Source organism: Rattus norvegicus, chromosome 1 (assembly GCF_021556685.1).
Source record: "Rattus norvegicus strain SHRSP/BbbUtx chromosome 1, alternate assembly SHRSP_T2T, whole genome shotgun sequence".
NCBI lineage: Eukaryota > Metazoa > Chordata > Mammalia > Rodentia > Muridae > Rattus > Rattus norvegicus.
Genome location: NC_141534.1, coordinates 105,230,992 through 105,255,328, shown reverse-complemented (window position 1 = coordinate 105,255,328; position 24,337 = coordinate 105,230,992). Strand labels below are relative to the sequence as shown.

At 45.8% G+C, this 24,337-nt stretch overlaps 1 protein-coding gene and 1 long non-coding RNA gene across 6 annotated transcripts in view; both read right to left on the bottom strand.

Annotated features, from left to right (window-relative positions):
• Zfp819 (zinc finger protein 819) overlaps positions 1–11,480 on the bottom strand; it is a 32,543-nt gene extending 21,063 nt beyond the window's left edge. Inside the window, exons 1-5 of one of the 5 annotated variants that reach the window (XR_015623683.1) lie at positions 11,209–11,304; positions 7,551–7,746; positions 6,339–6,465; positions 5,983–6,075; positions 1,097–2,795 (exon numbers count right to left, since the gene is read on the bottom strand). Coding sequence is in view for 4 of the 5 variants with exons in the window: in NM_001014017.2 (NP_001014039.1) it covers positions 1,243–2,795; positions 5,983–6,075; positions 6,339–6,465; positions 7,551–7,622 (1,845 nt within the window). In the remaining variant the exon portion in view is untranslated. Of the gene's footprint in view, positions 1–961; positions 2,796–5,982; positions 6,076–6,338; positions 6,466–7,550; positions 7,747–11,208; positions 11,305–11,345 lie in introns of those variants that run through there. The other 4 variants (NM_001014017.2, XM_087555228.1, XM_087555236.1 and 1 more) reach the window with 4 other exon arrangements.
• Positions 11,481–16,106: 4,626 nt separating this feature from the next.
• LOC147996789 (uncharacterized) lies at positions 16,107–22,922 on the bottom strand. Its single transcript, XR_015651042.1, has 3 exons — positions 22,679–22,922; positions 22,239–22,431; positions 16,107–18,749 (listed from the first exon to the last, which is right to left on the bottom strand). It is a non-coding gene; the product is annotated as an uncharacterized LOC147996789 (long non-coding RNA).
• Between the last annotated feature and the right edge of the window lie 1,415 nt (positions 22,923–24,337).

Genomic DNA, 24,337 nt, shown 5'->3' with positions numbered 1-24,337 from the left:
ACAATTTGGTAAATATGTACCTTAAACCAGTAACTACAGAGAGATTTATCCCAAATCATTATTCAAGATTTCTTTATATGACAATGGTCCTTTAAACGTCTAATACAGGGCCAGGGAGATGGCTGAGTCAGTAAAGTCTCTGTTTCACATGCATGAGGACCCGAGTTTGGCCCCACAGAACTAAGGTGAAAGGCCAGGAATGATGACGCATTTGCAGTATCAGTGATGTTGAGCTGGGAGTTGAAAACCAGTGGGTCCTTAGAGCTCACTGGCCACCTCTAGGTTAGACTACTTGGGGAGGGTTCAGGTCAATAAGAAACTGTACCTCAATCAAAAGAAGGAAGGTGTCTATAAACGCCTAAGAAATGACACGTGAGGTTGCTTTTGACATCTGCTTGCTCTGACATCAGAGACACACATCCTCTGAGCATCAGTCATCACCATCAGAGCAGCTGGGATCACATCTACATGAGCCTTGAGGTTGGACCTGTGGTCTCTTTATAAAGTTCCCTCATAAGGGAGGGTGTGGAAGGCCATCAACCCCTCAGCTGTTATCTCAAGTACCCGTCCCTGTCAACTGGTCTGTAGCCTCACTGACTTGGAAGACGCTGAAGTAAGACTATGGTAGATTAACTAAAGAAGGGACATCATCTATGTAGTTATGGGCAAGTGGTCATCCATGCTGGGGTGAGACTTTTAAGTACTGTGGAGGCTCCCGAAGGTATCCCTCGCTCATGTTCTGAATGCCCAATAAACTCATCAATCCCTGAGTTGGGTTTTGGTGAAATACTCGAGGGGGTAGATATCTCTTTTCTCAAGAAAGGTTCTCGTAGTACACAAGAACCCCCACAAACGCGTGCACCCAGACTAACAGCAACGCACGAATGTGGGTATCTGTACTTCTTACAAATTATTTTTTCTCTAAAAATTATTATTTCTTCTAAAATAAGCAATGCATAGCTATAATTAGGTCTCTTTATTTAAGTTAAAAACATGGATAAGGAATTGACTTTGTGGTAAAGCCTTTCACATGATCAGTATCTATAGTGTCAGGTCTACTGGGTCTACTGAAATATGACTTGTGTTTGAAACCCACCTTAGGTTTCTCGGCACAGAATGAAAGACGAGCCTTCAGCTGTTGAAAACTTTCCCAGTCGAGGACATTTTCTTCTGTTTCAGTGCAATGATGTTCCTTCAGCTGGTACATATGACCCAATGATTGCACACGCTCGCACCGAGCTCCTAAGGATTCTCACCAGGGTGAGTTTGTTGGTGAGACGACAACTGTGACTTGCGCAGGAAGCCCTTCCCGCATTTGTGACAGACGAACGGCTTTTCACCGCTGTGAGTTCTGCGGTGTACTTGTAAGGAAGATCTGCCGCCGAAAGCCTTCCCACATTCAACGCACACGAAGGGTTTCTCGCCTGTGTGGACTCTTTGATGCTCACTCAATTGAGCTTTAGAAGACATGGCCTTCCCACAGTCGCTGCATACGTAAGGCCTCTCCCCAGTGTGGATTCTCTGATGTGTGCTGAGAACTGAACTGTGGCTGAAGGCCTTCCCACAGTCAGGGCATGCATAAGGCTTCTCACCCGTGTGTGTTCGGCCATGCACTTGAAGGTGGGACTTTCTTCTGAACGACTTCCCACAGTCACGGCATTTGTAGGGCTTCTCACCAGTGTGGATCCGGCGATGCACGGGCAGGTGAGATTTATTACTGAATACCTTCCCGCAGTCTCTGCACTCATAAGGCTTCTCCCCTGTGTGAAACCGACTGTGCTTCCTCAGATCCGATGCATAGACAAACAATTTCCCACAGTGGCTGCATGCATAAGGCTTCTCCCCAGTGTGGATTCTCTGATGTGTGGTGAGGACTGACTTTTGGCTAAAGGCCTTCCCACAGTCAGAACACACATAAGGCCTCTCACCCGTGTGTATTCGAAGGTGGACCTTCAGGTGGGAGGCATAACTGAATGACTTCCCGCAGTCGTGGCATGTGTAAGGTTTCTGCTTTGTGTGAGCTTCATGATGCGCCTGCAGGCTGGATGGACTGGTAGTAAGTGATTTCAGACAGTCAGGACATTCATAACGTGTCTCCTCTCTGCTTGTTCCTGGATGAAAACTCAACTCGGATTTCTGAAGAAAGGATTTTCCACATATGTGGCAAATAAAATGTGTCTCTAAGTCTAGCGTGTTCGTTGTTTGCTGCTCACATGAAGCTGACCCGGCAGTGAAGGCCTTCTCATCTTTGGTATACTCAACCGGCTCGTCCTGAGAAAGAATCCCATGCTGCCTAAGTGGTGACCTAGGGCTGAGAACGTTGGCACACTGGTTACCTGTGCATGCTCTCTCTCCTGTGCTGTGAGTTGTACACACAGCACTGGAAAGGCCTTGTGTGCACAAACGACAAGAGTCCACAACGCCATTAGGCTGCTTTGTGGCACTGCTTTGATGCTCGCTGTCTGTTTGCAGGTTAGGCTGCAATGTCTTCTCACACGGGCAACGTCTCGGAGATCCCTTTTGTGTAGAGATGAGGTGGGGGCCTAAAGGAATGGATCCCCCGGCTGCTTCGCATCCACCACAGTTGTCTGTGATTACTGCTTTCTGGCTGAAGAAAGCACCAGGACTCGAGGGTGGGATCTGGTTTTGCTGATCTGTCTTTTTAGGGTCACCACCCTGCCACGGTTCCTCCATAATGGAACAGTAAGAACCACCTCTAGTGATTACTCTTGATGCGTCCCTTGGAAATGCGGTGGTCACACAAATCTGCTGTGGCGAGTCATGCTCTGACTGCCCTGTTGAGAAGAGATGAAGGGACAGACACACAGTGAGCTTGACGGAGGAGGAATCAGAGTCCGAACACAGAGAAGTCTGTGTCAGGTAGAATGATTTTGACGACGGTGAGAATGGTGAGAAATGCTCTCATGGCCCTTATAATATGCTGCACATCTATGCAATGTAGCAACTTTCTCTGTGGTGGACACATAAACTCAAGAATCCTCACAACCATCCCCACAGTGCACCTACACCCAGACACCTTGCTTTCCTCATGAGGAAACAGAAGCCTCCGTCAGAGTAGCCAAGATCGCTTACACAATTTGTTGGGAAATTGGGTTTGGTGAAAGATAACCAATTTATGCAAGAGGTCTAGTGCTATGAATACAGAAGGACAAACAAGTAAGGGAGAAAACAGACATGGCTATCACTGGGCACAGTCAATGGCAGCCAAAGTCAAAAGAGAAGGATGTAGGCCGTTTTCTCACGCGTGCTGTTGCTGTACTATTCTTTCTTTCCCTTTGTAAGGATTATCTATAGACTTCACCCACGCTCCACAAGCCTCTGCTCCTAATCTTTACACTCTCGAGTTTTAATTTTCTTTATATCTTATTTATCTACTTAATGTATTTGTGACTGTGTTCACATATGTACATCTGTTTAGGAGGCCAAAGGTTGGGCATCATCTTCAATCACTTTCGATCTTGTGCTTTGAGATTCCCAGCACCCACATGACCACTCACAACCATCTGTAACTCCAGCTCCAGGGGACTCAACACTCTCTATGGCTATCTAAGCACCAGGCACACGTGGGGTACACAGGCATCCATGAGGCAAAACACTCATACACATAACTCCAATATAGCTCAACACCACCAATATAAAAGTGGTCAATTACTCGTAACTCTAAGCATTTACTCGTATCCTCTAACTCAGTGGTTCCCAACCTGTGTGGGTGGCAACCTCTTGCAGGGGTTGGGGATATCAAATGATCCTTTCATAAGGGTCATATATCAGATATTCTGTATATCATATACACATAATATTTACATGAAAAAATTTTTTATGGTTGGGGGTCGCTACAACATAAGGAATTAAGGGATCACAGCATCAGGAAGCTTGAGAACTACTGCTCTAACTCAACTAAGTTTGCTTGGTTTGGTCTTTTGTTCCAATTCAAAATTACTTTATGGGGTAACCATTTTGGAGTGCCCTCAAAATCGACTCCCATGTCACCTCAGACTGAGGGTTATGCTACCTCCTATGGCCCCCAAGAGCAGTCACTCCCCACGTCCTCCTGTTGAGGGCGGCATCTCAAACAGCCTTTCCTTAAACACTCAGGACACACAAAGGCACATTCGAAACTCGAATGTAAAGCCTGTCTGGTTTCATTTCTGCTGCTGTGACAAAACACCCCAACCAAAAGCAATTTAGCGGGTAAAGGACTTATCGTAGAGTACCATTCTAGGTTAGCGTCCCATCAGTTCAGGGAGTTTAAGGTGGTGGGATAACCAGGATAACTGAGGCAACCTGTCACATCACGGGCAGTGACTAGAGGAGGAAGACTGAGCACACGCATCTCTCCAGCTAGCTTGACTTCTGTACTCCTGCACAGTCGGGGACCTGGCTGCAGGACAAAGCTGCCCACACAGCTGGCTCTTCCCAGATCAGCGAAGGCAATCAGTACAGTTCCCCACAGACCCGCCTAATGAAGACAATCCCTCATTAAGACTCTTTCCAGATGGTTCTACGTGGTATCAAGTTGACACAATTCGCCAAGAGATCTGAATAGAAGGGTCTAAAAGGTAATAAGAAAGATGGCTGGGCCCGCAAGATGGCTCATGGGTAAAGGTGCTTGCCATCAAGCCTGATGACCTGAGTTTGACCTCTAGAGAACTGACTCTGCACGTTGTTCTCAGACCTCCACAGGGGTGAGTGTCCTGTGCTTATCCAGAGAAATTAGTAGAGACATAAAGGTAGTAAGAGACGATGATACAGGAACATATAAAACAGGAATACAGTGGTGCCACAATTAGGGGGACACAAAAGAAGATTCAGGATGAAAAAGGACACTTAATGAAGAGATAAATAAATGGGGTGAAAGACTCAGAAGATCGCAAAATGATAAAACATACGAAAAATAATATATACATAGAAAATCTCGTTACATAACAAGTAATGAGAGGTTCTAAATAATTATGAGACGATGTCACAGAAGAGCCTAGAGAGAGCTTGGTGCTTAAGAGTATCTGCTGTTGCTGCAGAGGACCCAGGTTCAGTTCCCCCCCACACGGGTACTGTCACCTAACTCTAGCACTCTTCGGTCCTCTTCTAATACACACACACACAGACACACACACGCACACAGACACAGACAGACAAACACACACAGAGACAGACACATGCACACACAGACAGACAAACACCCACAGGCACAGAAACACATACACACAGACATACACACACACAGAGACAGACACATGCACACACAGACAGACAAACACCCACAGGCACAGAAACACATACACACAGACATACACACACACAGAGACAGACACATGCACACACAGACAGACAAACACACACAGGCACAGAAACACATACATACACACAGACACACACACACAAAGACACACAGAGACAGACACAAGCACACAGAGACAGACAAACACACACACAGAGAAAAACACACACACATGCACGCAATCTAAGAAGCAAAAATAAATAAGAGGGAAACATTTATTTTACTAAGCACAAAAGCAATACATTAACGAAGTTGATAATGTCAACTATCGACAATTAAGATGTACAAGCAGCAATCTCTTTTTGATTTGTTTCATGATTTCCAAACATGGCCTGAGAGTTTGTACAGACCATCAGAAGTAAACATCAGCAGGTTCATCAGCATGGATATTCCCCAGTAACCACCTTTCTGTCCCTAGTACACGCTCCTGACAAAATGTAGTACAGTGCTTTCTATGAAAACTGGGGGGTTGGGGATTTAGCTTAGTGGTAGAGCGCTTGCCTAGCAAGCACAAGGCCCTGGGTTTGGTCCCCAGCTCCGGAAAAAAAAAAAAAGAAAAGAAAAAAAGAAAACTGGGAGTGGGGGTGGGGGCGATGTAGGAGCGCACTACTGAGGGGATGAGTAAGCCAGTAGGCTGATCACACCTCTCAGCTATCTACCTCTACCTGGTAACAGTCACTCACCTTGACCACACCTCTGATGTAGGAAATCAACCTGCCCCAGTCGTGTGTCCTTTCTGTTCTTCATCTGGAGGATGGCCTCTGGCCTGGGATAGCCTGTGGATTGGAAGGACATTGAGTTTGTGTGCACCTATCTTCTCGGGCTTTAGAGGGTATCCAATGAACTCTGTGTGGGCTAAGTACCCAATTCAATGCCAAGCGCTACACAGAAAGTGACATTTAGAAGGTGCCCAACAGGGGTCAACGAGGACAAGTAAAAAATCACAACAGACCTCTGACAGTCCACCAAATTCTACAAAATGAATATGAGGCCCACCCTGGACCCCCAGCCAGCCAGGCTGACCCACTGCCATGCTCACCCACTGCCAAGAGGTGGCTGTAGATCTCCAGCATCACCTCCTGGTACAGGCATCTCTGGGCAGAGTCCAGGTGCTGCCACTCCTCCTGGCTGAAGTCCACAGTCACATCCTCAAAGGACACCAACCTCTGTAACGACATACTCACTGTGAATTACTCATTGAAAGACAGTAGACGTGTGTTTTTGGTGATTCCCCCACCCCAGTTATACCATTAAACTTCCCACAGAAATACTGATTTCACATTTTACGTTCAGGCATAAAGAAGTATATAAATAAATATCCTGCCATGGACTGTATACTATGTCTCAGTCACTCCCACGCCCAAGGAGGACACAATTCCTCCACTAAAATTCTGTATGTAGGCTCACAGCTATTAGCTACAATATGCTTGTCTAGAACGGTGTGGGGGCCGACGTTACAGCATGTGCTTCACTGCTCAGGCTGGCAAAACAGCACATGTAAAGAATCAGCTTAGGCCAAAAAGGAACATTTTATATACACAGAGAAAGTATTGGGAGGGACAAATTAAGGAGCGGTTGTCATGCACCATAGAGCACAGCGGCTTAAACTGTAACTGAGAGGCTCGAAGTACAATAGAACACCTTTCTCCAGGAGGGAGGGAGGGAAGGAGGGGGAGAGACAGACAGACAGAGAGAGAGATTGGGAGAGAGGAGAGGTAGGGAAATCCACCATGAATTTAGGGAGCAACAGAGGGCTCTATTGGAGGTCCAAAGACCCCTTCCAGAAGTAATAAAAACCTAGCAGCTGGACACAACTGGGTGGGGGGGTGAGTCTGGGGACACGGCTTTCACAAACCAATAACCATGCTGGGGGTATCACTGACACAACTGCCCAAATTGTTCAGGCCTATGGAGGCCACTCCTCAGCTGTGCTCCAAGTAGTAAGCCAAAAATACTCTCTGGTTCCACAAGCTAAACTTGAATACACCTAGCTCTTTGACAAGCTAGTCCTCTCCATCTGGGTTGAACAGAAACAGGACTCCCCAGGGAGTCATAGATGGGCAGATAAACCCAAGAAGCAGCACAATGAACGTGTCATGAAAAGATGAGGAAATGCTGGAGTTTCAGCTGTCCCCAGGTCCCGCTCTTAGCTGGAGGTTCAAGGTTGTCCCAGGAACAGAGCTCACAGTCTGATACTTCCAATGTCTCCACTCTAATTCTGGGAAATGGAACCAAAGTCGCCTCTCCTCACCTCACATGACCCATCCTGCTCCTCTGTTCCCAGTCTCTGGGACTTCTGACAGAAATTCACGTCAGCGGCCATGTCGTCTGGATTTCCTCAGGATTCGGGTGAGCATGAGGAGCCTTTGAGTAGAGCTGACGGGCGGAACTCAGCTGCGTTTTGTCAGAAAATCAGCAGCATGAAGGACTTGGCCTGACCCAGGAATCTACGAAGACACCGGAAAGTCCTGGAAAGTCAGGGGCTGTGGGACACTCAGCCAACATCAGCTCATGAAGTTTTGAGGGCCCCTGCCTGACTCATTGATGTGTTCACAGACACATCAATGAGTAGTAGACACGGCTAACAAAAGCCCAACTCTTTCTTTTTTGTTTGCCTTTTTTTTTTTTTTCCTGTGTCACCATGGCTGTCCTGGAACTCACGCTGTAGACCAGGCTGGCCTTGAACTCAGAGATCAGCCTGCCGCTGCCTCCCAAGTGCTGGGATTAGAGGTGGGTGCCACCATGCCCAGCCCGATTCTTACTTTTATGAAGATCCAGGGAACAAACATAAGCAAACAAAAGACCATGATTTTGAACTGATGGTGAGGAAGAATTCAGAGGGGATTCCCTCAGTCTTCAACTGTGAGAAGAGAAGACTTTAAGTGACAAAGGAGGATGCCCGTGTTCCACAGGCATCAGGAACCATCAAGTCCTCAGCACTTGCCTGGCAGTAAAGAAAATCCACGTAATTTACATAATATACAAAACGCACATAATATATAAATAATGCATCTGCTTAATGATGTTCTAATCTACTACAGGCTTCTCATTCGCAGTTTAAGCTGATATGTTCTAATGCGGAATGGCAACTGCTCCTTAATTTGTCCTGCCCAACATTTGTGTGTGTGTATGTGTGTGTGTGTGTGTGTGTGTGTGTGTGTGTGTGTGTGTGTACTTGTAAATGGTCCATTTTAGCCCATGCAGAGTCTATGTTTGCCGTTTTACATGTCTGAACACTCCCATCTCTGAGCACTCACATCAGGGGCTCACAACCACCTGCAATTAAGCTCCGGGAGGATCTGAAGCCCCGGGTTGCCACAGCACCCAAATTCATGGGCACAGTCCCCAAACAGGCACGCATCACATGACTAAGAGTTGAAAACCAAAAACTGACTAGAAATCAGCAAGTGTCAACTCAATTTTACTTAACTTTCACTCAGTACTGTCAACTGTATGTCACTGAAAACCATGTCCCTGGTTTTCAAAGGGGCAAATGAGGCTGCATGCTGTTCCATAATCAGACTCAAGGTCACTAAGAGCAAGTGCAGGGCATGAAGTCTCTCCTCTGCCCCACAGAAAACAACACGCATTCCTATTATCTTGAGGAAGAGTAGAAAGGCAATTGTGGTGACATAGGAGGGGAAGCTTGGGAGAGGAAAAGAGACCTTTATCCTAGGGTCCCATCTTCTCTCTATGCCCTGAAAGATGGGCAACTTCAGATGCTACTGAAGCCCAAATGGCCAAGGGCAACGTGTTCTCAGAAAGCACTGGGCAAAGACAATACATTAAGTTTCCATTACTTAGAGCCACACTATACATTTTTTTGGACATTATTTTTATTTACATTTCAAATGTTAGTCCCTTTCCCAGTTTTCCAGACATAAGTCCCCTATCCCATTCCCCTCCCCTTCTTCCATAAGGGTGTTCCCCTCCCCACCCACCCTACCCCTGACATTCCCCTACACTGGGGGTTCAACCTTGGCAGGACCAAGGGCTTCTCCTTCCATTGGTGTCCAACAAGGCCTTCCTCTGCTACCTATGCAGTTGGAGCCATGGGACAGTCCATGTAAAGTCTTTGGGTAGTGGTTTAGTCCCTGGGAGCTCTGGTTGGTTGGCATTGTTGTTCTTATGGGGTTGCAAGCCCCTTCAATTCTTTCTAATCAATCCTTTCTCTAATTCCTCCAACAGGGGTCCCATTCTCAATTCAGTGGTTTGCTGCTGGCATTCACCTCTATATTTCACATGCTCTGGTTGTCTCTCAGGAGAGAGCTATATCCGGTTCCTGACAGCCTGCACTTCTTAGCTTCATCAATCTTATCTAGTTTTGGTGGCTGTATGTGTATATATATATATATACACACACACACACATACACACACACACACACACACACACACACACACACACACACACACATATATATATATATATATATATATGTCACATGTGGGACAGGCTCTGAATGGCCATTCCTTCAGTCTCTGCTCCAAACTTTGTCTCCATAACCCCTCTTAGGAATATTTTTGTTCTGCCTTTTAAGAAGGAGTGAAGCATCCGCACTTTGGTCATCCTTTTTCTTGAGCTTCATGTGGTCTGTGGATTTTATCCTGGGTAATTCAAGCTTTTAGGCTAATATCCACTTATCAGTGAGTGCATACCATGTGTGGTTTTCTGTGATTGGGTTACGTCACTCTTAAAGACAACCTGAACCAGCCTGGCTCCAGCTATAGGCAGACATAAATAGACCACTGCTAGTGCCTGCTACCCATCCCCCATCTCACCCCCTTCCCCAAAAACAAGCCCTTAAATATTCAAGAGTAGAAAATGACTAACGGCCAAGTTTACCCAACAGCAACCCGCATATATGACAAGGTCATATATCTACTAGCTTTAAAATAAACAGGAAATGAAATGTAGAGGTGAAACCCCAGAGTTGGGTTTTTTTTTTTTTTTTTTTTTGAGGAAACAGAAAAATGAAAGAGGAAGGTTAAGATCCCATATAACTTTTGTCCACTGATTTCTCAGCCAATTAAGGAAAAAAAAAACCTTTAAATTATCTGGGAACTCCGAGTTACACAACACACTCCTGTAAGACAGCACTTAGGAGGCAGAAGCAAGAGGACTGCTGCCAAGTTTGAGGCCAGCCTGGTCTACTTAAGTAAACCTCTGGCCTAAACTTCTGCTTGGGGAGGTTCAGATTAGCCACATCAAGCAGAAGTAGAAGTAATGAACCGTGACCTGAGTCAGTCTAGAAACACGGAGATTTAAGATTGCTGGTCATGAGGTTTACATTAGGAGGTAGTACTGGCGGGATCCTCGAAAGTGGAGGCCAGGGTGCTAGGTACTGCCCGATGAGGCTATTATGAACTTCCCCTCCTCTTTCAGCTTTTCACTATGACTAGCTAGTCTTCTCAGTAGGGGTACTGGCCCATCGCCAACCTGCCTGGGATGCAGAACAAGCACTTGCCCTAAAACTTGTTTACAGCACCACCTTCTCAACGGCTGATCACAGATCCTTGCCATGTTCATAGGGGTCCCAAGGCCATCACAGACTCACCCACATACCTTCAAGGACCCCAATATTCATCACGGTAATTAGTAAATTTCAGTATTTTCTTTCTCAGCGCCAACTCCCCTACGGGAACTATTAGGAAAATGGCCCAGATCCCCAGCATTTGAAAAAAGGCTCCTCTCCCAGCTGTTCGAGCGCACAGCTACGAGCTTGCAGATTGTTCCATCCCTTCTATCAATTCTGACACGGTTTAGGCTTGGACAGACCAAAGATGCTGCCGCATCTCTATTCACTTTTTCACCTCTCTCATGCCAGTGTCTGATTCGGACTCCAGCCAGTCAACGACTATGTAAACACAAACATCAAGCAAGCAGCACGGTCGCCCTCACAGACTCACCAGCCCCAGGCTCACGGTAGCCGGCTCCACCGCCACACTCTGCGACCCTGCTCTCTGGACTCCCACAGGTCGCTCCCCGCCCCCAGCTCAACCACCGCATCCCCCAGCAGCTGCGTCAGTCATCACTCAACACAAACCAGCGCTCAGCAGTACAGCATCCTTCCGGCACCGGGGCGGCTCACCTCACACTGCACTCAGAAAGCTCTGCACACGGCACACCCGGGTAGACGCTAGGATTCCCCGGTGTTCAGAATCCAAACTCCCTCGGCGTCCTGGTAACGATAACAACCAACCACGTGAAGATCTAAGCGGAAATCGACGCTCTAGGACACTTCTGGTTAAAATGAACTTTTCCGGCGGAAGTCGGTATTCCCTATAGCCCCTATTGCTTGCAAGCACAAAAGTTGTGTTGCGCATGCCCACCAACCACGTGTGAAATTACTCTTTGCCAATAGTTATAATGGTGTAAACTGTGCCCCCACCACCCCCACGCGCCACGCCCCAGCCCCATATTGTAATGGCCATGTCCATATTTCAATTATGCGGAAGACATCATCAGAATAATTCACTTCCATACATCCATGGACCATGTGGAGTGTCACAGAATAAAAGTCTGAAGCTCCTTGGGTAGACTCGCATTTAAGAGACAGATATATTGTATATTCCTAAAACTTTTCTCCGTATTTTTTACACAGACTTAAGACTGTTTCCTTCTAGTTTTCTAAAACTTGAAATCTAGGTAGGGTTATCGGGAAATGCGAAGTGAAGCCATGGAACATTAAAGTTCTGAAATAAGCCTTGTACACCATAATACCAAAAATTAACCGGTAAGCCCCACCTACCGAGGGACCGATAATTTCCTGGAATGCTGGGAATTGTAGTTCTTGGAAAACATCAAACACCTGGCAAAGTAGAGTGGCCTATAGGTTTGTTCTTATAAACTCCTGCAAGACGTGGCTAGAGGCCACTCTTAGCTGGGAAATTTCAGGGAATGGCTCTGAACTAAGTCCATCTTTTGGTCAGTATTTAATATTTAATAAAGCTTGCTTTAAATTTGGCCCAAAAAGCTGGAATTGGTTTATTCTCTGGCGAATCTCAGGGTTAACACATGCTGGGAACCTGTTATGGTTCCCTAAGGAAAAGCGTCTATTCTCGCTTATAGGTAAAAGTTACAAACGAAACAAGACAGAAATAAACAACAGCAGCAGCAACAACAAAAACCAGTGCATAATAAAAACAGTGTTGAAGGGGCTGGGGAGGAGGAAAAAAGAATGGGGAGGGGCTGAGCAGTGCAAATACCCGGAACAATAGAATGAAGATTGTTATTCCTAATGGGCAGTATGAGAATAAACGGAGAGTGTTGAAAGTCTCTCTAGGGCTAACCCATGCTAGCCCTGGCTGGCCTGGACTATCTATATACCAACTGTTGGAATCATAGGCACGTGCCACCGTGCCCAACTCCACATATGCTCTTGTTCTTCTCTCTGAGAACAGACTACATGAGTGAGACCAGAGCTTTAGGGCCTGAGGGCAGATCTTGTCATCCTTACTGGACGTGGTTACTGGACCTAGGTCTGTCTAAGCCTAAGCAGTGTCAGGATTGATGGAAGGGATGGAACTGTGAGGTCTGTGTGTGTGCATGTAGCTGCCAGGTCCAACCACCCCTCCTAGTCATTTGTTTGCAGTTTTTCTTTAATTGCATATGCATGGGAGTAGGGGGAAGGGTATTTGCCGCTTAGAGCTTAGAGAGTATCCTGGCTGGGGAAGGGGTTAACTGAAGAGAGACCTCTACTTAATAACAAAGAACTGATCATCCCTGCCACACTTGCGTGGTATTGTATCCTAATAACTTTTCTTCTTCACTACCTCTGCTGGGTGGTGGGCTGCAGGAGAGGTTGAACACCTATTAAGAATAGGTTGCGGGGTTGGGGATTTAGCTCAGTGGTAGAGCGCTTGCCTAGGAAGCGCAAGGCCCTGGGTTCGGTCCCCAGCTCCGAAAAAAAAGAACCAAAAAAAAAAAAGAATAGGTTGCAACAACAGATTGGGAAAAGATCTTTACCAATCCTACAACTGATAGAGGGCTTATATCCAAAATATACAAAGAACTCAAGAAGTTAGACTGCAGGGAGACAAATAACCATATTTAAAAAATGGGGTTCAGAGCTAAACAAAGAATTCACAGCTGAGGAATGTTGAACGGCTAAGAAGCACCTAAAGAAATGTTCAACATCTTTAGTCATAAGGGAAATGCAAATCAAAACAACCCTGAGATTCCACCTCACACCAGTCAGAATGGCTAAGATCAAAAACTCAGGCGACAGCAGATGCTGGCGAGGATGCAGAGAAAGAGGAACACTCCTCCATTGTTGGTGGGATTGCAGACTGGTACAAATGTAAAAGGGGGTGGGGTTGTTCTATGCCTGCCCTTGCTCAGGGAAATGAGGAGGCTTTTTTTTTTAATTTTAAAAGCTTCAGGCACTATAGCTGGGTCCTGAGGACACCCTTGACTACAGGCTGCTGCAGCCCACACCAGGTCCCCTTCTCATCCATGGGAACAGTGTCAGTCTTACTGTCTCATTCCCTCTTGGGATGATTCTTAGAAAACCTCCAGTCCACTCCGCCTGGCTGGCACTGGACCTGAAGGACTGCTGACTTAATTGCTTTTGCAGTCACGTTTGGCCTCACCATCCTTTAGATAACCAATCCTAATGGACACCTAATAGCATCCTAGACCCCAATGTTATTTGAGACTTATATAATTACTGTCAGTGATCAAGGAAATGGAAAGGGATTCCCACCTCCTACATTCCAGATTTCTCTTATCTCTGCTCCAAGCTCCCTCTCCCTCTCCCCTTCCCCTCCCCCATCTCTCTGTTCTTTCTGTTTCTCCACCTAACTCCTCTGAGCTATGAAGTTAAAAACACATCAGATTCAGTAATGGAGCAACCCCCTTATTGGCCTTCACCTTCAGTTTCTTCTCCCCACCCCTCCCCATCTCTCTCCCTTTCTCCCTCTTCAGCCACAGGCTGTCCTAATCATCCCTGTCTGACACTCACTTTTAGCCTCCTGTCAGTCTTGCATTATGGGGACATCAGACCCAGATTACCCTCTTGATGACCTCACAGGAGTTGCCACGGATGACTGAGGGGGTGGGGCTCCCTCAGACCTGACTCCTGCCATCTCTGACATGAAGCCCTGAGTAGTCGCCATGGTATCAAGGCAGACCATCTCCTTCCTTCTGGACATTGGAGTCTCTTACTTGGTATTGATGAAGTTTTGAGGATCCACCTCCCTTCTTCATTCCTTTATTGATGGGGCAGGCAGATAGTATTACCAACAGCACCAAATCCTACCACATAGTTGTGTCTTTAGGGGGATCCCTCCTGCCCATTTCCTCCTAGCAGTACCTGTCCTGTCCCCTTGCTGGAGAGGGACCTCTTAGCCAAAGTGGCAGTTTTTGTTTCCTTTGGTCCTCCCATCTGTTTGACCCCAGGTTTGCTGGCCAGTCCCTTCTTCCTCCCCCTGCAAGTCATAAATTCCATTATACCTTTTCTCTTTCTGGCCTCCCGCATATATTCATGGGTGCGAGACACTCAAACCCCTCTGTAGCCACGCATCATCCCCCTTTCACCATCTAACTACAAAGTCTTTCACTCGTTTCTAGGGTGAGACATCACCCAACCACCAGGTCCTGGTTGTTTGGAAGTTTCGTCTGCCTATTTTGTGCATGCAGATGGGTTATGTGTGTTTTCTGGTGTGGACATAAGTCTTGTGGCAAACATGGAAGCTGGGATAGAAATGGGTTGAATGTATGGATGATGGCTGCCACTGCATAAACTGATCTCCTTTGAGCCTGTGCGCTTTCTGTGCTCTGTGTTTATTGGTTGTGTTTTGCTTTCTGTGGCACTGCCAGCCGCCAGCCACCACTGCTAATGCCACTCACCATACCTGCTTTGATAACCTGGGCTCAGAGTTGATCTCTGGGCTTTCTGGTCACTAGGCTCAGTTTAGTAGAGAATCAAATGTCTTTTGGGTATGTATAATAATATTAAAGTTGTTTTATGCCATCCTGTTTTATCTGAAAACTAGCTCTGGAGCTGGGTTATGGCTCTCCTGCCTTTAGACCCACCATGTTTGCTTAAAGGTTTTCTCCAAAATCTAGGATTTGTGTCAGGTGTGCCACATGACTGTGACAGAGAAAAGAGAGCAAAACTAGACAAAAGGATTTAAAGTAAGTTGTTTTGCATAGACTTCTCCCTTTTATTCATGTCCTTGGTAAATGGTTAGTTGGGAAATGTGAATGCTTTTGTCAGTTCTGAGGGTCCAAGAATGTGAGGATGTTAAAGTTGGTGTTTTAAGGTACGTAAATGTAAGTTGTAAATGTCTAAAAAAGTAATCGAAGGTAGTGAAAAGATGTTACAGATTTCCTTCACCCTCTATTTTGAAGGCTCGAGTTTTAATATTGGTCCATGAAGTTCTGATAAGACGATAAAGCACTGAATACGATTGTCAGTCACAAGCTCAAGATTGTAAATTACCTTTGGTTATCTTCTAAGTTTAGACTTGAAGATGCTTCTCATCATGCTGAAAAAAAATCTCTGCCAAATCTGTGTTCAGCTCTCTGGATAGAAAACAAAGGGTCATGCTTTAACCTACAGCTTCTGCTATGACTTGAAGGCATGACATCTGTTAGCCGATTTTTCTACAGTGTGAATTTCTGTACAAACAGTGGCAATGCTAATACATCTAAAACTTTTATCTCTTTTTATAAACAGACAACTCATATAAGCTTCAGGGAATCCAGGGAGTCATACAATTTGGCTTCATCTCTCACAGGTCAAACAGACTAGTTGGGAAGTGGTCCTGTACACTGTGTATTCTTTTTTTTTTCTTTTTTTCAGAGCTGGGGACCGAACCCAGGGCCTTGCGCTTGCTAAGCAAGCGCTCTTCCACTGAGCTAAATCCCCAACCCCACTGTGTATTCTGATACTGATTTCTAGGATCAGACATCTGTCTGTAGTCCTGATGAATAGCATGGCCAAGCATCTTCAGTCTCTGTGTTATGTAAATACTCTTCTCCATCACTTTCTGATGAGTCAATAAAGAGTTGATTCAACCTGTGACTAGGCAGAGGAGGAAGGAAGGCCTGAGCTCTGACCCCAGCCAAAGGAGAGCAGAGAAAAAGAGGAGAGGAGGAAGAGAAAAGGTGGCCATGAAGCAGAGGGTCTAGGAGGAGTCTTGATGAGGTCACCAAGGGATTCACCATGAGGTTGTGATAGGAGAACAGCTATGAGGACACACAGGGACGGAGCTAGGCAGACCAAGACTCAAACTGCAACTAACACAGTGCCTGTGGCTGGGAGGTAACTAGCTTAGAGGGTTAGACTAGCTTAGGACCGGCCCAGCTCAGGTTTTCAGCTTGTTAATAATAATACCAGATTTCTGTGTCTATCATTCAGGAGCTAAAACAGGTATGGGAACCCCCCCCCCAAAAGTTTCATTTACAGAGACTCGGGTAATTACAGCTTAGATTTCCCCATCTGCCTATTCCTGAGTGTGTGTAATCTCTCTCTCTCCCTGGTTGTGGGACTTTTCCCCTCTCACAACTACCAGGACTGTGGGCCTGGAAGTTCCAAATGTAAGATTTTCCTTTAAGTTTCTAAACTTTAACGTCTGTCCCTAGTGGATATCTGTTTCAGCAGATCTCCACTCAGCCGACAGACACCATCCAGGAATCAGCTGGGAACTACAAACTGTTCCAAATGGCTGCAAGCCCTGGACTTGCTAAAGCTGCTATGAACCAGTGCAGCTGATGTGAATCCTCCTATCTCTTCAGCTAGGTCTGCTAACCAGATGCTTCTGATGAATGTCCCATTAGCTGAATCCCCTCCAGGCCTTTTACCAGCATTCCATCTTTCCTGGGCCCTGACAATGACATCCTAATTTCAGCAGGAAGTGGCTGCAGAAGAGAGCACACCCCTCCGTATTTTCTACGAAGGCTGACGTGTTAGATCAAAAGGAAACTCCCTGGCAGATGGGACAAAATAGTTACTACCGTGCCTACCGCCATACTAGGAAAGGTACCTGTTAGAGTGAAGTAGACCCAAACCTATAAACAGGTAGAGTTCATTAGCTCAGACAGTTTTACAACATGATAGGGCATTTGACCTGCTTTATGCAAGACAAGGAGGTTATTGTATGGCCTTAAGAAGAATTCTTGTTTCTATTTAAACCACTTGACAAACACGAGAGACAAATTGGGAAGAATTAGATCTCCTAACAGTGGAGAAGGGTGGCCTTTTTCCAGGGAGGAATGGTGCTTCTATACCAACCAATTGGGTATTGTGAGAGATAAGATCCAACAGCTCCAGACAGATCTCCAAAATTATTATCAGGCCCTGGCTACAGAACTGGAGGCCTGAGACTCCTGTTTACACCCAGATGGTGAAGATACAGCTTGTCCTTGTGGATTCACCCCCCGTACAGCAGGACGTAGTTTAATGATGACATCACTCTCTTTCCTGACCACTGATTGGTTATCAATAGTAAAAAAGCAAAAAATAGTAAAAAGGGGAAGAATGTAGGGTAACAGGACACTGGAAAATCCCCCTGCTCATGACTTGACCCCAAACTCTGAGACTTAGAAGTCCCAACCCTCATGACTCAGCATTAATGGCTGAACAATACTTCAGGGTTAACAGGTAAGCACCCTGCTTTTCAATGAGCTCACTGCACATACCCCAAAGATCCTAGAAAAGCTTGTCCTTCTGTCCAACCCTGTGATGTCTCTCTTTTCATCCGGAGGCAGCCACCATTCTGGGTTTCTCCCCAATAAATCTCTTGCGTGAGGTTTGTTACATGATGTGATTTTTGTGGCTCCTGACCATCAAAATGTCCTTATGCTGGGAAAAACTCTTACACATTTCCCTATAAGAAATACCATATGGGCAACAGAAAATGGTCAGAATGCCTGGTCCTTGGCAGCCTCACAAAAACCTCCTCTCCCGGCTCTGCTGGGGGCACTGGCACACTCGGCCAAACCCTTATCTCCTGGCTTTCATAAAATCTCTTTTATTAGTCTTGAAGATGCTGTGTCCCCAGTTTGGGTCAAAATTGAATAAATTAGTTTTCCTCATTTTTTAAATCTACTTTATGTTCTTTTTCTCTTCTTGTAGGGTATGTCAGGTATCACAGAGGGGCTTCTTCTCACACTTCTGGCCAAAAAACAGAGAGGTTGTCCTTACAGACCACACCAGCCCCGGGCTCCATTGATGCCCTTAGCAATCCTGCTCTCTGGACTCCCATAGGACTTTCACCCAGCCATGGCATTACCCTGTAGCTGCTGCAGCACAAACCAGTGCTCAGCAACATAGTGTCCTCCCTACTGCCATCACAATTCATACCGCACCACAGAGAGCTCTTCACGCAGCGTGCCAGGGTTCTAACTTCTGCCCGCTAAGGCCATGAATCTTTGTTGCTAAGAGTCCAGATTCCTTCTGTATCCCGGCAAAGGTAACACTGTCACCTGAAGATAACACCACCTGAAGATCCAAGCATAAACAGATATTCAAGATGCCAGTTACAATTTCCCTCAGGAAAATGTCAGTGAAGCACAAGTTCACCAACAATTGTGGAGTTTTGAGCCTTTGTCAGCTGTTTTCCTGTAGAAACTGTCATGATGGAGCCCATTCCATAACGGTACTGAAGCCGCCATCAAAGTACTTTAGTCAGAAAAGGCTTCAGAATGTCGACATGTAAAAGTCTGTCTTACATTGGCAGGGGACTTATCTCTCTCTCTCTCTCTCTCTCTCTCTCTCTCTCTCTCTCTCTCTCTCTCTCTCTGTGTGTGTGTGTGTGTGTGTGTGTAAGAGGCAATACACTGACTGAATATTATGAACACTCACTTGGTGTTTCCCACAGACTTCAAAGGTTTCTTAGTAAACTTCTTTTTTAAAAGTGAAGCCCTAAGAAACATTGAGGTGAAGGTCTGAAATGAACCTTCTAGTATATATGATATTTACTGAGAGCACTTTGAGGTCTCATGAGAACAAGACGTCAGAATTTTCTAAAAGAACGTTGAGTACAAAGAAACTATGTAGAGCCAGAAGGTGTGTGTGTGTGTGTGTGTGTGTGTGTGTGTGTGTGTGTGTGTGTAGGTTTGTCAAAGCGTTAAAAAAAAAATCCAGCACTGCAGAGGCCTAATGAGAACACAAGAATAAAGTGAAGGATTTGGTGAACACTATCTAGTCTGGCTGTTCTTAAGCTCTTTGTGTACAACAGGGAAGCCTTAAATTCACAATAATCCTCCTGCCTCTGCCACCTCAGTAAGTGTTGGGATCACAAACATGTGTCACCACTCCCTGCTTCACAGACAGTTTTGATATTCCCACTGAAAGAAAACAGGAGTGTTAGTCTTGTGAGCAGTTTTAGGGTCAAAGTACAGCTCCGGGATTCCTAAAAGTCTAGGCTCAGATATTTGTCTCCATGTGTCAAAATTATAATAAAACTACAAAAGATTAATTTAATGCAAAATCAATCTGCCCATTGGTTTGCATCTCCTTAGTTTATCATTATCCACAACCACTAATTACATACAGTTACTACCTTGGTTTTCCAGAATCAAACAATTTCCATATGTTCACCTTTCCAGCAACAGTCCTACAGCTGGCTACTGAATCACACTATCAAGACAACAGAATGTTCTAGTCTCCTCTCTGTGGTGTGGTAAACACCATGAACAAAACAACTTGGGGGATTAATTGGTTTAATTCAGCTTTCAGGCTATATAGTTCATCTTTGAGTGAAGTCAGGGCAGGAACTCAATATTCAGCTAGCTTTCTTATATAGCCCAAGATCATCTGCCTAGGGAATTGTGCTACCCACAGTGGGGTGAACTCTCTACATCAGTAACCAAAGGACCACCCCCACCCCCAGCCATTCTGATCTGGGCAATCCCTCAAAAGAGACTCCTTCTAAGGTGACTTTCTTTAGGCTGTCAAGTTTACAATTAAAGATAACTAGAACACTTGGCTCCTTGAGTTGATGAACCATTAGGCAAAACTACACGTCTCCTTCCTCTGTTCTCAGTGGAATCAACCAAAGAAGAGGTGCAGAAGCTGCCATGGGAACTTGGATTGCATTTTCATTCCCTAGTGGACAGTATTGACCACATGCATGGACTTAAATTTCACCTTGCAAAACTGTTCACTGTTTTGTATGTATGTGAAGGCGCTTACATACCTTCTGAGCCTTTGCTCAATTAATTTTTTCTTTACTGTTTTGACAGTCCTACCAGTGTAGTTCGACTACTTACACATTCTTCCCCTTTCTGTTCCTATGGTCTGTGACTTTGGCCCAGCATGGAGACCTGGAGTGTCCTCTCCTCTCATCTCCCCTTTCCAAAGGCCTATCCTCATGCCTGCAGGGAACTCCCAGCTCCACTTTCTTTGCGCTTAGCTTTAAGTTCACCAGGCTATGAGCCTGTTCGCACTACATGCTCTTCTAGAAGTTTTACTATCACTTCCTTGTCCTAAGAGACCATGCTTTGCACATGGACCTGTCCACACGGACAGTAGCTGAGTGTGGTCTCAACGTAATTCTTTTCAGAAAGTGGTAGTGTTCTTCATGGTCCTTGAGAATTCTTACTATTTTTGGTTGTGAGTCTAGCCTTTTAACAGCTGAGCCATCTCTCCAGCCCGGTCCTTGAGAACTCTTGACAGGATGAGGGTGAGAAATACCTTCTCTGTGGTAACTAGACTTTCTGATGTTATTTCTAGTTTCCAGGACTTGAGTCAGGTGAAGGTAGAGCCTGAAACCCAGGAGCCCTTCACTTCTGGGATGCTGGGACTGCCCCTGCTAAGCGCAGGTGAGCGGGCAAGGCACGAGGCCCGGGGAAGGGCAGGTGAGTTGTCTCTTATCTCCCCAGAGGGCTCCTGGGTCAGGGTACAAGACTGCAGTTGGCAGTACCAAACTCAGTGACCATACAACAGGGTCTGTGATTCTTCATGCCACGTAGTTTTCTCTGTCCCACCCTTCACTCTTCCAATGATTTGTCTGTGGCTACCGAATACAGGGCAGGGACAGATTACAGCACTCCTGGGGTTACACCAACAAAGATCAATCAGTGGAAGGCCAATTCTACCTCTTAAAAGAATTGAGGAAAACACAACAACAAAAAAACTAGCCCCTGCCCATCAAAACATGGAAAAAGTACACAGGGAAAAAGCCCTTATGTGATGGACATAAGAGAGCCAGCACTGTGCATATAGTGAGCTAGGAATAAAATCAGAACTGGGGTCCTGAGGATTGTCAGTCAGAGCTAGTGGATTGCAGATACTAGCCTGCCTGGCAGGAGACAGTTGGCTTGAGTCAATACTGAATTTTAGGGCACATGTGTTACACACAAACAAGGGCTTCTTCACCTTTGTCTCTCTTCCACAGAACCCTAACATTCACATCCTGGAGAAGCTAAGACTCCAGCCATGCCAGTATCCTGACCTCTATGCTGTATCTGTGAGCCAGGGACAACCTTACCTGGATGGCAGCTATCTAACCTTTCGGGCCCATTTGCACTCTTCAGTGATGAGGTTCACTAGATCTTAGAGCTATGACACCCAAAGTATCTGCTGAGGGACCTCTCCTGGAGCTGGTGTAATTGCAGACAGAAGTGTTAAGGTAGAGACTCCTTAGTGTGGAGTCACGACACTGAGTGCCTGAAAGTGTGAGAAAGGGGGAACCAGAGATGGGAAATAAAAGTGGCTGTTTCTGGAGGTGCAGCTGGGGGAACAGAAAAGGGTCCATATCATATCCATCTGCATTTGTGTTCTGTGGGGTAGTGTACCCCTTTCTCATCTTCTTCTAAAAATGGAAAATTTTCTCTTCTCTAAGATGCTGTATAGAATCCCCAAATCCACATCTCTAGAGGAGCAGGCCCAAGTAGCAGGGAGCCCTTTCGTGCTATGGAACAGGACCTTTTCACCTCAGGCCAGATGATCATCCCTCACCCTCCATAAACCCCAGAGAGAGCTAACCATGGTGCATAACCAGTGTCATCATCTGCAGACATGTGAGCTGCCAGGTTACTTGTCTCCACTGCTTGTCACTCCTCTGGATAACTGCCACTGGAAGCACAAGGCAACTTTCATATATAAGAATTGTGTGTTTCAGGCTGGTCCATCGGCATCAGTCCCCGGATCTTTATTTATTCAAGTTTAAGCGATTGTTCTAGGAGACAGAATCACATGGGCACTATTCAGAAGATACAGGTAGTAGTGCATCCCAGAAACGGTCCATTTCCAAACCATACTGTGTTCCCTGGAGTGTCAAAGGTGAGACTGGATATCAGAAACACAGATGGTCCCTGTTTCCTGACTGAGAAACCCAGGGCATGAATGGACCCCAATTCTTGGGCAATCTTGGACTAATGGACAGCCACGCTGATTTCTTTCTGCTAACAGAAATGTGCACTTACCTTGTATTTGCATTGTGTACATCTGTCTTTTAGATCAACTCCTAAATGCAAAAAAAAAACATAGCTGGATAATGTGGCATTCTAAGAATCACAATCATATTGCTCATGATGGGTAGGCAATTCTTGATGGATATGGGAGAGATAAGTTTCTACCTACTGAATACAGGACAAAACACTTTGGCTGGAGATGAACTGTGAGACACAAATTTTAAGCATAAAAAGTGAGACATTCCTATTTCTGTAATTATATAGTAGTTGGGCTTGAGGTTGGGTGACACCTGAGTTGATCAGAGATAAAATAAGGCCTGGAGAAATACTCTCTCTCTCTCTCTCTCTCTCTCTCTCTCTCTCTCTCTCTCTCTCTCTCTCTCTCCAAATCCTGACATTAAGAGGAAGGACCCAGGTTAGTTAGCAGTTTGCTTCAGCCTCACCCACATTTCTAAAAGAAAACCAGACCTCTAGCAGATGGAATTGTGGTGTCCATCAAGATCTGCTTCCTGAGCTCTGCCTCATTTTCCACATTGAATGCTGCTCTAAGATGAGATGGTTTGGAGAAATCAGAGCTTGGTCCTGGGTTCTTGGGGGGACCCAGATACAGGTGCGTTCTCGGCACTGCCCTCAACAAGTTGCTGTTGTCATAGGGAAGTTGTAGACAGGTACATCCATGATGGATTATAGCAGGTATGGGGGGTGGGGACAGCTGAGTGGTAGAGCCACCAGCATGAGCCTGTTGTCAATTGGGGGTGGTAGTGCTGGTGTTCGGATTTAGCACACGTGCTATAGTATGCTTTCACACAGGACTCTAGAGACGCAAGAACCAGACTCAGTTATAAAACAACACTGAACCAGTGTCACAGCATCGTCTTAGTACTACAATCCAGCATAGCTGAGTCATAATTCCCACTTTACAATCAGAACTCATGCTGAGTTACTTATTAGGAAAGGTAATGAGTGAGGGTTTAGAGGCCTAGGGTTGAAAAAACATGGATATACACTGAAAGCAACTGCCAGCTTCACACAGCTTTGTATTGAGTACTCTGGGCTGGCTACCTTTCACTCTGGCCTCACCTCTGTGAAGTCTTCAAGGCCAATATGACAGGGCTGGGTACATGTCTCACAGGGATGTAGACAAAACTGAGTAGTATGAAACAGGAAAAATGAATTTCTGTGTCATTTTCCAGGATGTAGCAGCACAGGTATCCTGGTGTCCTTTCTTAGTGCAAATGGTAGTTGTAGGTGCACACTTCTAGTAAAAGTACCACCAGTGAGACTTATCTCCTTTATACACCTCCTAAAATGCAGTCTAAAGATGAGAGACCTGCCCTAACCGGGCAGGAATTCCTCACTGGAATGCTCATCCAATCTTAGCTAGATCTAACCTGTGGACATCAGTGAGGAGAGTCTGCCCAACTGCCCCATCACCTCGCCCTACAGGACTAGGTTTACAGGTAGGTCTTTTCCACCCCTAGAGTCTAGGGACTTGGCAAAACCCAGGAGTGATACAGTAGAACCTGGAAGCACAAAGGGATTGGCATAGTGTAGGGGGAGGTGGTGTTTTCCTAATTGGTCAATAAAGAAAGCAGAAGTCAATCTCAGGGAGTGGGGGTGGGTGGAAGCTGGGACTTCCAGATCCCAGGAGAGGAAGAGCAGACACAGGGA